General features: G+C 31.9%; 1 protein-coding gene across 1 annotated transcript; it reads right to left on the reverse strand.

The window, feature by feature from the left end:
* Positions 12,291–13,506, reverse strand: LOC18586795 (metalloendoproteinase 2-MMP). Its single transcript, XM_007010353.2, has one exon. It carries the CDS (start codon positions 13,476–13,478, stop codon positions 12,543–12,545), a length of 936 nt encoding a protein of 311 aa, XP_007010415.2. The 5' UTR covers positions 13,479–13,506; the 3' UTR covers positions 12,291–12,542.

Below are 13,992 nucleotides of genomic sequence, written 5' to 3' on the forward strand. Positions count from 1 at the left end.
TGTTTATCTTATCTATCTAGAGTATTTTTACAATCGTTTTTATGATTTTAAGAATATTGAACCTAAATGAATTTTATGTTTTATGACTAATAATCGATTTAAGGAATAAGGTTTATGATTTATTTTACAATTCAATAATGTTTTTGAAAATGAGAGTATGTGGAGACCAACCTTTGATGTTGCTTATATATTTAAGTTTACGTACCTATGTTTGGAATTGATGATTTATGAACTGATACGTGATGACATATATGGATGGGTTTTTTTAGTTGTGAAATATATAAACTGTTTGTTTTCCTTTGACAAGCTAGGTAGTATTATGTTAGCCACGTTATGCTATCAAAATTTTATTGATTGGTGGGTTTTTTAACTAGCCACTGCAGTAGGCGGGTTTCAGTGGACCGGCCTATTAGAGGGGCATGGTAAACCCCGTTATATTTACCTTAGTATGAGAGGCGCGAAAGATATCTCCTAAGGTACGATAGAGTTCACTTCACGCCGAACCACCACTTGAGGATGAACTCTGCCTACGCCAAGGGATGGCTAAACTATGTTTTTATGAGTAGTTGTTAACTTAACAACCTTGGCGGACCCGGTTGAATGCCTTGGCCAAGGTATCACTGAGTATGATTTTTGGCACGAGCCAAGTTTTTAAGAAAGTCATAAGTCGTGATGTGTATTATAATGAAATGTGTTGTTTTATATGATTTGAAACAAGTATAAATGTTGTGGATTATGGTATGATGAAAAGTTAACTGTCTCCATTTACTCAGCTTTAGATGTTAATGACAGACTTTGTTTACTCACTGAGTTTACGAAAACTCACCCCTTCTTTTTAACCATTTCAAGTTCAGGATAATCTGTAGGTAGTCGATTTCATCAAGGATTTCTTTTGGACTTACTTCCTTGGAAATCGTAGGTCTACATTCTTGTACACTTTTGATTATCTCGGGGTCCATATGCCACTGTAGGATAATTTTGAATACCTGGTTTACTGTATCACTATGTGTATGAATTTATTTTGTTCCTACGCTACAAAAATTATTTATGAATAACTCTAAAAATATTGTTTTATAATAAAATGGAATATATTATCAAATATTTTTATTTAGTCTAATTAGCAAACTTTTCACTCCAAATGGATGATTTAGATTACAAATATTTATTTTTGATCGAAAATTGATATCTTTCTACCATATGTTGTATTTTTATTAGTTTCGAAATTTTTAGGTAAAAATGACCAAAATACCCCTGTGTGGCGAAAATTTTATTTTGATTGTTTTTTATCTAAAATAGTTTATATTCTCTTAAAACTCGATATTTAGTAACTATTGCTCACAAGGGAAGTGGAAAATTGATGCAAGAGCCTTGCGAGGTTTCAGTTGACATTCCGAGTAATGAATGTCTATCGAGACTTCGAGACGATTGTCACGGGCTCGAAGAGAGTGCCGGGTCGTGACATTAATGGTTGTTAGAGTTACGGATTTAAGGGTCTTACTGTTTTACTGTTATTATGCTTTCTGTATCAACTTTTAATTTTATAATTTTATAATTTTATAAGTACAAGTAACAAATGTCGATTCATTCTGATTCAAGTATCCAGCCATGTCGCCTTTTTTTCAGTAGAAGAAATAGTGATTTCTAACAATATTAAATCTTACCGTACTAGTAAATTATACCAAATTAATAAATAGTATTAAATTAACATATGATATTAAATTATATATTATCCAATATTGTATTTTGTAAAGTCTAATTTCAAATATTATATAATACTAATCAATTATATTGTATTTTACTCTGTTTATATTCATTATTTTTATTTATTTTTAAAAATTTTAAAACTCTAATTTTATTGCTTGTTGATATTGAAGTATTTAATATTTAACTAAATACTTTTAATTTATTTATATATGAAATTTAATAATAATTCAAATTAATTAATTATTTTAAAATGTTATTATAAAAATATACAATATTATACATAAACATGTGAATTATACAGTAAGTCCAATTAATATAACTTTTAAAAAAAATAATAAAAACTTGTTTAACAAGTTAACATGTAAACAACATAACTAATTTATAAACTAATCCACTTTATATTAACAACATAGGTAATTTTTAAACTTATCAATTTTTTAAAGTTATTTGATTTTTATTTTTATTCTATTTTTTACCTCAAAATATAATAATATTATCACTTTTAATATTAACAGTATATTTAACTAATTTAATTCAATTAAAATTATTATTATGACTTGTTATGTGACGACCCACTCTTACAACAATTACCAACATACAAGTCATGTAGTCAAGCCTACACAACTCTGCAAACCTTTTAAAATATTAATCTCACCAAATAAATTCTTTCCTTTATCATATACTAATAATTCTATATAACTAGAAATACGAATTTAATTCTTAATCACTTATAAAAATTCTTAACAAGAGATTTAAAATATATGTACAACACGTATTAAAATGTAAACCTTCAAACATTACACCATTTAAAGTTAATCCAATAGCACCCAAGGGCTTCGACCCAAAATAATTTTATGAATACATCATTTTATTTAAAAATAGTAGACAACTTGACATCTAGACAACGGAGTGATACAAAGGTAGGGCTATAAGACACTAGTTATCTACACAGCGAGTTGAAGTCCTCTCACCACGACTGCTCCCAAAAGTTTACTTGTCTACCATATTAACTAGTTGAGATGAGCCTTTCACACTCAGTGAGTGGATAGGAAAAGAAACAAGCATTAAGATAGAGTTTTTATAAAAGCATAATAATTATAATAATAATAATAATAATAATAATATTATTATATGTATGATGAGATAAACTATGTATAAAGTTAATAAATTATGAGTAGATCAATATACGATGCTTGAGTTTAAATCTCAAAATTAGATCACCAATGTATTGTGTAAATTTCAAGCTCATTATAAAACAATTAATCATGGCAATTGTAAATATAGTAAATTTCCAGTATGTCATGTAAACAAATAAATCACGACGATGGTTTTCTCAATGCAAGTATAATAGTAGTGTCATGATCAATTAGTAAAAACATATCAATTAGGGGATCCTCAGGTAGGTCTAATATAGCCTGTAGGCTCTCTCTCTCTTAGATCAATAATATCATCACTTACTCGTGAGAACTCTTCATGTCACCAAACATATCAATTAGGGGATCCTCGGGTAGGTCTAATATAGCCTATAGGCTTTCTTTCTCTTAGATCAATAATATCAACACCTACTCGTGAGAACTCTGCACGTCACCAAATATAAGTCGGGGCTTCAAGTGTAAAATCTGACCCCATAAACACATGTCATGACATACATGCACTGAGTAGTATGTTATTATGCTAGGAAAAGCACCTAAGAACAGACGAAACTCGGTATTGTACCTAATGGTACACTTGAGTTGATTTAACCTCGAACTAGTTCAAATAGGAATTGTAGGATGAAATTTAATATTTTATAGTCAAGAAATGACTAAAAAATGATTGTTCAGAGTTCGAGGGTTAATTTGGGGTAAAAATTGGAAATTTTGATATTCAAGGGCAAAATCGTCATTTTGCCACCTAAGATAATAATTTGATCATGGAGTGAAATTTTTGACCAAGATTAACTATTTGGAGTATAATTTAATGATAGGAAGTGAAAAAGTTTAATTCTGGTGATTTTTGGAGTGTAGGGGCAAAATCGTAATTTTGCCACCCACGGACAAAATTTGAGATTTTGAGAGAATTTAGATCAAATTTGACAAATTGGAGAATGGTATGAGTATAAGGGATGAAAAATATGTCTATGGGCAATTTTTCAGTTTTTGGGGCAAAAATGTAATTTTTGACTTTTACGGGGGCAAAAGTGTAAATTTCAAAAATTACTCCACCGAGACTTTGGATAAGTCTGAGAATTTTATCTAAGCTATGGATATGTGGGACAAGTGTATGGTGAAAATTTGGAAACAAATGGATGAAATTTTAAAAATGGGCCAATGGGAAAGTGACACGTGGCATTTTTTAAATGAAATAATATTATTTTAATGAAAAGTCAGCCATTTAAACCCAAATTTTGAGTGCTGGCCGGCCATAAGGAAGAACAAGAGAGGAAATAGAGAGGAAAGGAAGAAAAAAAGAAAAACCAAAGAGAAACAAGAAAATTCAAAGGGAAATTCGCGGTTTTCGACCGTTTACGCGTCTAACGGTAAGATTTTTCGATTTTAGCTTGATTTCTACCTTTCCTATGCCTTTATTTCCATTTAGCATGCTTGAGGAGAGAGATCAAAAAGTGATATCAAGGGCTGGACGAAATTCTAGGGGAGAGAAATTGAAATTTTTAGGTTTTGATTTTTAGTTAAATTGATAGTTTTAGTTAGTTAAATGTGTTTAGAAATTAAATTGGGCAAGAAATCATTAAATTTTCACAATACCCACTCTTGGCTGGATGCTCAATGCTGTACAATGATGATGAATTGATTTTATTCTAAGGAAAATGAAGAGAAAATGATGAAAAACGATTAAACGTGATAGAAAAACAAAGTAGAAAATTAACCGAGTTAATGTCCCATTTTTGGCCGAATTTTCCAAGGAAGGGAGTGAGCTGATTTTGTTGTTTTTAGAAGGTTATTGGCTGATATTTAATGGTTAGAAATGTTGGAGAGAGAATGGGATGATTTAGAGCTAAAATGGAGCGCGTTAGCAATTTATCGGGCAAAGTGCCAAAAATAGGTTAATACCGCGTTTAAGCCGTTTTAGGCTATTGCATTTCATACCATGCATTAGTATAGGATTTAAGTTAATTATATAGTGATTTAGCATCAATGTGATGAATTGTGTAAATTTTTGTAATGTGTCTAGGAGGAGAGCCTTCCGGAAAAGGCAAAGAAGTCGTACCCGACGAGTAGTGATCGGGGCGCTTAGAAAGCTTTTAGTTTGTACAAACGGTGAGTAAACTTATTATTATTGTAAATTATCTAGAGTTTATTTTTAAATGCCCTTTATGTATTTTATGAAATGAAAACGAGATTAAAACGGGATTTTTGATGTTTTAGGAATAAATGTGACAAATAAAAATATATTGTATTGATTATGAAATTGAGTAATTGGAGGCTGCAAATTGACTTGAAAAATATATATTTTCCTAGGAATGGCTTATGAGAAATGAGTATATGTGGCTATATTTTGTGAGTGCATTGGGAAATTTATGTAAGTTGTTTTTACTATGCAGGCTGGATAAATAAATAAAAGCCACGTTATACTGTCGAAATTTTATTAAAATTGGTGGGTTAGTCACTGCAGTGACGGGTTTCCGTGGACTGCCTATTAGAGGGGCACGGTAAACCCAGTTATATAGTTACTCCGGTTGTAGAGGCGAGGAGGGTAACTCCTGGGGTAGTATTAGAGCTCACTTCACGTCGAACCCCCACGTGAATGTGTAACTCGGCCAACGCCAAGGAACGGCTGGTTTTAAAAATAAAAATGTGTTTCACGTGTGAATATTTTAACACCCTTGGCGGACTCGGTTAGATGCCTCGGCCAAGGTATCCCCGAGGATTAGTTTTGGCTTGAGCCTTGTTTTAATAAAAGACATAAGCCTTAACAACTGTTTTGGTAAATTACAAATATTTTATGGTTTAAGAAATAAATTGAAAACATTATGAAATGGGTTGAAATTTGTTGTTTAAACTTGCCTCCATTTTACTCGCCTTTAGATATTTATGATAATGTCTGTTTACTCATTGGGATTGCAAAATCTCACCCAACTCCTTTCCACCCATTTCAGGTTCAGTATAGACTGTAGATAGCTGATCTCATCGAGGACTACCATTGGATCTGCATTTTCCAAACCGTAGGTTCACAGTCCTCTTTACTTTTGTTTATTCGGGGGCACTCTTGTTATTGTAAATTAAATTAAATATTTTGGCTTACTGTATTTCAGTATATATGAATATATTTAGCTTTTACGCTATAAAATTATTCACGTATAACTCTATAAAATATGTTTTATAAGAAAATAGAATATTTCCTTAATATTTCTTTTATTTTCTTATTATATTCAAAAAACCGAAATTTCATTTTAAATGAAGATTTTAGACTTTAAACTCATTTTGAATATGAATTATGTGTTTTGTACTTGTATATTACGTTTTAGCCAGTTTCAAATTTTTTTTTAGGAAAAATGACCAAAATACCCCTGTGTGGCGAAAATTTTATTTTGATTGTTTTTGATCTAAAATAGTATATATTCTCTAAAAATTCGATATTTAACAATGATTGCTCACAGGAAAGGAAAGAAACTGATATGTAAGCCTTGCGGGGTTCCGATTGGCATTCCAGATAATGAGTGTCAATCGGGACATCGCGGCGATTGTCATGGGCCTAAGGGAGGTTTCGGGTCGTGACATCAAGTCCCCCTTTACCTAAGCAAGGGAACTCCCCATGCTACCAAATATGAGTCGGGGCTTTAGGTCTCCTTTTACCTAATTGAAGGAACTTCCCATGCCCCCAAATATGAGTCGAGGCTTCAAGTCCCCTTTTACCTACTCGTGGGAACTTCTCATGTCACCAAATATGAGTCAAGGCTTCAGGTCCCTTTTTACCTACTCATGGGAACTCCCCACGCCACCAAATATAGGTCGAAGCTTCAGGTCCTCTTTTATTATCAATTATCAATCATTAATAATCACTACTTTGTGCATAAAGACTGCACAAATCTTGTGTGGTAACAAACCTATACCCATAAAGTTTACCTAAGAAAATAAACTAATGGAATTTCAAATAAGTATAATAAATTTCAATCATAAGCTCAATGGCATGTTTATATGTTGAAATAATGAAAGCCATTAGCAATATATAACCAAGTTCATCCAAAAATCATTAAACAATAAAATAGCAAGTTCACGTATGAAAATCAATGAGCATGGCACAGTTAAAATATTTCACTCAAATATCATGAAAATTGCCACCAAGGCAGATTAGAAAACTCATTAATGACCACTTTAAGGCCTTTATATGGGAGTGCAATACATACAATTTTGAATGTTTTAAAGTAAAGTAAAAAAAAATCTCAACATATTTCAAGGGCTTGTTTCCCATTTTGTAAAGAGCTTAATAGTTTTGATATGCCCATGAAACAAGTATGAAACGAGCTTAATGATCATTCCTAGTCATTATCAACTCATGCAACCTAATTGCAATTCAAATATAAACATCGAAACTCAATGTAATTGAATAATATCTAAATAGTGGGCATATCTAGCATATTTAATATATCATATTCACCATTCAATAATGCTTTAAAAAATTTGCCCACCCACCTCAATTGTTGGGATTTCTCATCAATATTACTAATCAACTTCCATTAGCTTAAGCTTGTTTTATTTCTGCCGAAACTCAACATGTTCAATTCAATACCACCCGAATCTTTGTAAACTATGCAACTCCAATTCTTCTTTATATTCAAACACTAATTCAACTTCTAGTTTAACCACACAAAATTTTGGCACAAGCCAAGTTTTAAGAGAATCATAAGCCTTGTTGATTATTTTGATGAAATGTAATTGTTTTATATGAATTGAAATGAGTTTTAAATGTTATGAATCATATTATGATGGGATGATTTTAACTATCTCCATTTACTCGGCTTTAGATGTTGTAGATGAACTTTGCTTACTCACTGGGTTTATAAAAACTCACCTCTTTCTTTTTACCCATTTCAGGCTTAGGACAATCTTTAAACAGCCGATTTTGTCGAGGGTTGCTTTTGGATTTGCATCCTTAGAAATTGAAGGTCTACAGTCTTGTATATTTTCAGTTATATTGGGGCCCACATGTCATTGTAGATTATTTTTATATACCTGGTTTAGTGTGCTATTATATATATGAATTTATTTGCTCTTATGCTACAAAAATTGTTTATGCAAGATTCTATAAATATTGTTTTATAAGAAAATGGAATATTTTATTTAATATTTTTATTTAGTTTGATTAGCCATAATTTCATTTTAAATGGATGATTTAGATTACCAAAATTATTTTTAGATAAGAAATGTATATTTTTCGATCGTATGCTGTATTTTCATCAGGTTTAAAAATTTTCAAGTATGACCAAAATACCCCGATGTGGCAAAAATTACTTTTTGTTTGTTTTTTATTTAAAAAGAGTATATATTCCCTTAAAACATAATATTTAGTCACTGTTGCTCACAATGGAGACGTAAAATTGATGCAAGAGCCTTGCGAGGTTTTGGTTGACATTCCGGGTAATGAATGTCTATCGAGACATCGCGGTGGTTGTCACGGGCTCGAAGAGAGTGCCGGGTCATGACAGAACAACCTCTTCCACTTCCTACGCTTGAGCCCGAGGGTTATTAGCAATTAGTTAGTAGTATTGGATTTTTAATGACATTGAGGGACAATATCAACAACTTGTTGGAGGTGATTGCATCAAGGTTACTAGCTTCAAACGCCTCTAGGTCTTCTTCATTGTAGTAGTTATGTCTTCAACCTTTACCACAACAATAGCAAAAGCCACTCCCTCGTAAGCTTTGTATTAGATACTTCTTTGTATTTTCATACTTTTCACGAATGTTTACATTGGATTTTTTTATTGCTTATTGTTTTTATTACATTTTCATATTTTTTATGTGCATATATGTTTGCTATATGTTTACTTTATCACTAACAACATCATATAATAATTATGTTACCAACGGGACAAAATTGAATTTAAAAAAAATGGTTTTGTAGTTATTACCAACGAAATTTATCAGTTACTAACGAGATTACCGATAAAATTTATCCATTAACGATAGAGTTCATAAAAAATACTGACGAATTCTAAGGCATTGCTGACGGATTTGGCTCTAAGCTTCAAAACCTACTTAATCGTTGTTTTATCGACAATTTGTCGATAAATTCTATCACTAAATTATCGATGGATTTATTCAATCGCCAATTATCGATGAAAAATACCAACAAATAATAATCTGTTAGCAATTCTACCAAAATTTACCAATGGATTTTCCTCATTGTCGATGAATATATCGGTTGATGGATTCGAGCATTTGCCGACTGAAATACCAATGAAATATTCGATTGATAACCTTATCGACAGAATATTTCATTATCAATGAATTTGCCATTACCAATGATAGTAATGTCGACCGATTGCTGATGAAAATTTTTGTTGGTAATGTGACCTATCGATGGAATCAAAAGTATTATTGATAGAAAATTTCGTCAGTAGTACTTTGTTTTTTGTATTGTTTGCGATTGGTTTGGATTATATCTTATTTGTCATGGTGGGGAAGAAAGAAAGAAGAAAAAAAAAGAGAGAGATTATCTTTTAACAAAAAATAAAGGAGGGATTAGAGACAAAGAGGGGAAAAATATAAAAAGAAAATAAAACCAAACAAGTATTAATCTAATAATAAAAAAAATAAGCATGTGATAGTTTAGGAGAGTTAGGTAAGAAATAAAGCAGGGAAGACCCATATTCTTTCTCTTAATGTCACAATTGATTAATTAATTTATTAAGAGTGAACAGTAGGGAATAAAGACTCTATTATATAGTAATTAATCAATTAATTAAAAAATAGCCATTCCCGATCAAAGAATAAAAAAGTAGCCCTTTATGTGGGTCACGCTGAAGACTCTATAATGTATATCTTATGGGTGGAATTTCATGATTTAGATTTTGTATAGACTTGAAAAAATAACTGTTTTCTTTTTTAGACAAAAGGGAGCAGCTTGGTCTAAAATGGTAAAAGTATGCCACTGCCATTCAAATGGAAATTAACTCAATCTCTTTCCATTGAAGCAAGAGAAATAATAATAAGCTTGAAACCTCCAAGCTGATAAAAAAGGGCAGCAGTTTATTCATTGAAGTCATTATAATTAGTTTCTTTAATTAAAAATTGTTACTTATTTCTTACTTGAATCACTAAAACCAAGCTTTTTCTTCCTTTCTCTCTTTTTCTTTCTCCTTTCTTTCTTTCCCTTCTCCTTTCTTTCTGTTCTTTCTCCTTTCTTCTAATTGATCTCATCTATTTTCTTTCCAAGAGTACGGTTTTCCTTGCAAAACAAAGCCATTTTTCTTTTCAAATGCATGGTGGCAAGGTGAAATGGCATGGGAGAATGAAAATGGCGTTGAGAGCATGGAAGAGAAGAAGAAAATATCTTGTGGGTGGAGATAAGAACCAGCCATGAGATAAGGATAAAGGAAGCTTTGACCAAACTAATAGCAAAATTACCATTTTACCCTCTAAGGTTTTCACCCTTTTTAATTGTATCCTCCCACAATCTTTTAATTCCAATTTCTTTTTATCTTTCTTCCTTAACACTTGTATAAATAAAATATTAAGTTTATTCTTCAACGCGGTATCATTGTAATATTTAAATATTTACTCACTCGCGCTAACTTTATTTAATAAAGACACGCGAGCTCCATTAACGTCATTTTTCTCTGAAATTTCCTTGTTGTTCTTCTTCCCCACTTAGATTGATCATATACTCCTTCTTCATGAAAAATTTTGACACTGAATAAAATATTAATATTTTAATATTATTTTATTAATAAAATATTATTTTATTTCAAAATTTTTCACTTATTTTCTTGGCACCCAAAATGTCTTATTATGCCCCGATTCACTTCCGAATTGCTTTTTATATCGTTAATTCATCTTCAATAAAAATATTATTATTTTATTATTATTGCTTCTCGTGCAGAATATTTTACTCTAGAATATTCCCTCCACCCTTCATCACGACACTCTAATTAACCTCAATTGGTATCCGATAAGCTTTATTAGCCAACATATCAAAGTACAGGGTATTATAGTATGCCACTGCCATTCAAATGGAAATTAACTCAATCTCTTTCCATTGAAGCAAGAGAATTAATAATAAGCTTGAAACCTCCAGGCTGATAAAAAAGGGCAGTACTTTATACATTGAAGACATTATAATTAGGTTTTTTAATTAAAAATTATTACGTTATTTCTTCAAAGCAGCAAATTTTAATAGAAGTAATGCTAAAATAAATGCTCTCTTATTTATTTTAAGTATGTAATTATTTATATTAATGATTATCTTAAGTCAAGATCACATGTTATTTTAATATAAAGAATCTCATGTACAGACCCCTTCATAGTGTGACTCTCGTCTAGGTATTCTGGTGATTTTAGAAGGATATTTTGAGTTTTTCACATCTCTCACTTTTTTTTTTTTTGTTTTCTGTTCTCAGGGCTTGCCATTTGTGCTTCTTTGCTTCCCTCTCCCTTCGTTTGCCATTACGTTTTTATTGGTATTCAGTCACTTTTTGACTGTGGTTTGTTGGGTATTGGTAAAGTTATCTCTCGTGAATAAAACTAAGCCCATGATTATTATTGTACTGGCAGGAGCCTTCATGTTCATCACTCCAAGACCTTATTCGGTCAGATTTTAAGGACTTCATCATTAAAAATTTTGAAATTCGGTTTGTTTTATTCTACATTTGCGAGGTCTTCTACCACTAAGCTTTCCAATTTTTGCAAGAGTTTAGTTTCTATCAAATGTGGTCTATTGGCATTTTTTATTTGACTTAGACAAAGTCTTCTTCTTTCTTAATAATCCCATAAGGACTTCCACCTTATTGTCGACCAATACATTTCCAATAAGGAGCAGTCTACTTCCTTGACAAATATTCTCTCTTCCTTGACGTCTAATAGATTTTTCTCTTCCATGTCAAAAACCTACTAATAATTAAGAAGTAAAAGGCTAATTATTTTTAAGAAATGTTATTTCCTTTAATATATATCATGACAATTATTTTTTATAATTAATCTATCTGTCATAGCCATCAAATATATGTGTTTACCTTTCTCATTTTGAAATTTATGTTAATAAATTTGCAGCCAACTAAAATTTGCAAAGATTAAAGACCTTCAAACTTCGAATTGCCCCAGTCTTTAGGCACATACAAAATTTAAGATGTCTTAATTTCATTGAATGATCAATGTTGGCCATTCCCATTTCCAAAATGCTATCGACTTACAAAGTCTTTTCCTTCATATTTAGGGAGGTCATTTTATACAACAAATATTTAGAAATTTACCTTTAAATCATATTTATTACTACTTTCGAAAAATATAATAACATATAAATTTGAATTTTGAACTTTTTTTAGAAGGGTAGGAAAAAGGGACCTCTTCATTTGGATAAATAAATGTAGAAGCATACTTCTGAAAGCAATCCATTGATCATGATGAAGAAGTCAAGTTGATAACCGTAGATCCAAGCTCCAAAACCAAACTGAAAATTAATCTAGAAAATTGTATAGAGACAAGTAATAGAATTAACTTTAACTATAATCAAAAAGAAAAACAGAAAGACTGTCCCTTTTTTCCTGTAATTATTTTGTCAGAAATGACTTATTCTAATGGACTAGACTTTAACTATAATCGAAACGGAAAATACAAAATCTCTCATGATTAAATTGCCTCGAAAATGCAATATTAATGCATAAGATTTCACTTGATAACTTCTCATCTGTTATATAGAGCCTTGATTCCTTCAATATCATCCCTAGCCAAACCCTTGGATGTTCCTGCCGTGATGCTTGGGTACATAATGGCATTCTCAATCGAGCTGTGACTCAAACCGAGAAGGTGTCCAATTTCATGCAATGCAACAGTCTCCAAGTGCATAGTGCCTGGCCTAGCACTTACAGACCATGTTTCATCTGCATCATAGTGGAATCTTCCAATAGTTGGTGCGAAAGCATGAGCTAATGTTCCACCAGGGCCGTCGAAAGGGTTTCCATCTCCATGATCTCGACGTTGGAAGCCAATAGTGATATCAGCATCTCTATAGTTGTCAATCCTCGAAAATCTGAAGTGTGTATTTGCAGCCCATGTTTGGAAAGCTCCTGCAACGGGGCTCACAGCATCGGCACGAGTCCCTGGAAGAAATGCATAGGTGAGATGGGACTTGGAAGGTGGCCATCTAGGGCTTCGTGGGAAGAAAGCATAGTGGGATACTTCATGGATAGATTTAGAGCCTGCAGCTCGGTGGGGCTTTTTCTTGCCCGAACGCATCCCAGATGTACCATTGATGATATCTGCTACCCCACATCGAGGCATCATCATCTTTGATACTGTCTCGGTGTCCAAAGCTCCATTGGAATTCAAATGGAAATTTAGCTGGTAAGTTTTGATGGCAGACTCCAGGAGATCATCGAAATCATCATCATTGGCATGAGTTTTGTTCTTGCTATAGCTCAAGTAACCGAATTGTTCGAGATACTTTTTGAGCTTACGTATGTCTTTAACCTTGTCACCCTTGTGGCACCCTTGGAGGTGCTTGAGAAAATCAAATGGGTATGGCTTTTTGTCTTTTGAGTCTGCTAAAGCAGACTGAAACAGCAGTGGAAGGATAAGGAGGGTGAAGAATGAGAAGAATGAAATTGCATTGTATGCCATGATTAAGCTACAGCTTTCTAAAAGCTTAATTTCTTGGGTAGATATGGCATTTGCTCATATGCTGTCCCTATTTATAGCCATCTTACGAGAAATCAAAACAAAAAAGAATTAAAGATTGTGAACACGAGTCTTTAGTCAGTCTTTGTTTCTAATATGAGTTTACTTTCTAGATCTTGTATTGTACCTAAAGACATGTGAATTCAAAGTGGAAGAAAAAAAGCCTAGTACATCCTAATTTCTCTTTGAAGAAAAAAGCTACACAAATCATTTGACTAATTCTCAATTGGTAATTCAGTCTAATATTTCATTTCCAAGAAGGAACATATTTTCCACATTCCCCCACCTGCAAGTCAAGTTACAGTTGCTGCAATGCATAATTCACCTAAAAGATTCAAGGTGAGTATTAATATTGGTGAATGCAAACCATTTTGCTTAAGAATTTGGTTTTTGAAATTTAATTTTTATTTTCTCATCTTTAACGGAAAATCTCACGAAATTGATTTGGAAAATTCTT

The sequence above is a fragment of the Theobroma cacao genome, chromosome 10 (assembly GCF_000208745.1).
Source record: "Theobroma cacao cultivar B97-61/B2 chromosome 10, Criollo_cocoa_genome_V2, whole genome shotgun sequence".
Classification (NCBI taxonomy): Eukaryota; Viridiplantae; Streptophyta; class Magnoliopsida; order Malvales; family Malvaceae; genus Theobroma; species Theobroma cacao.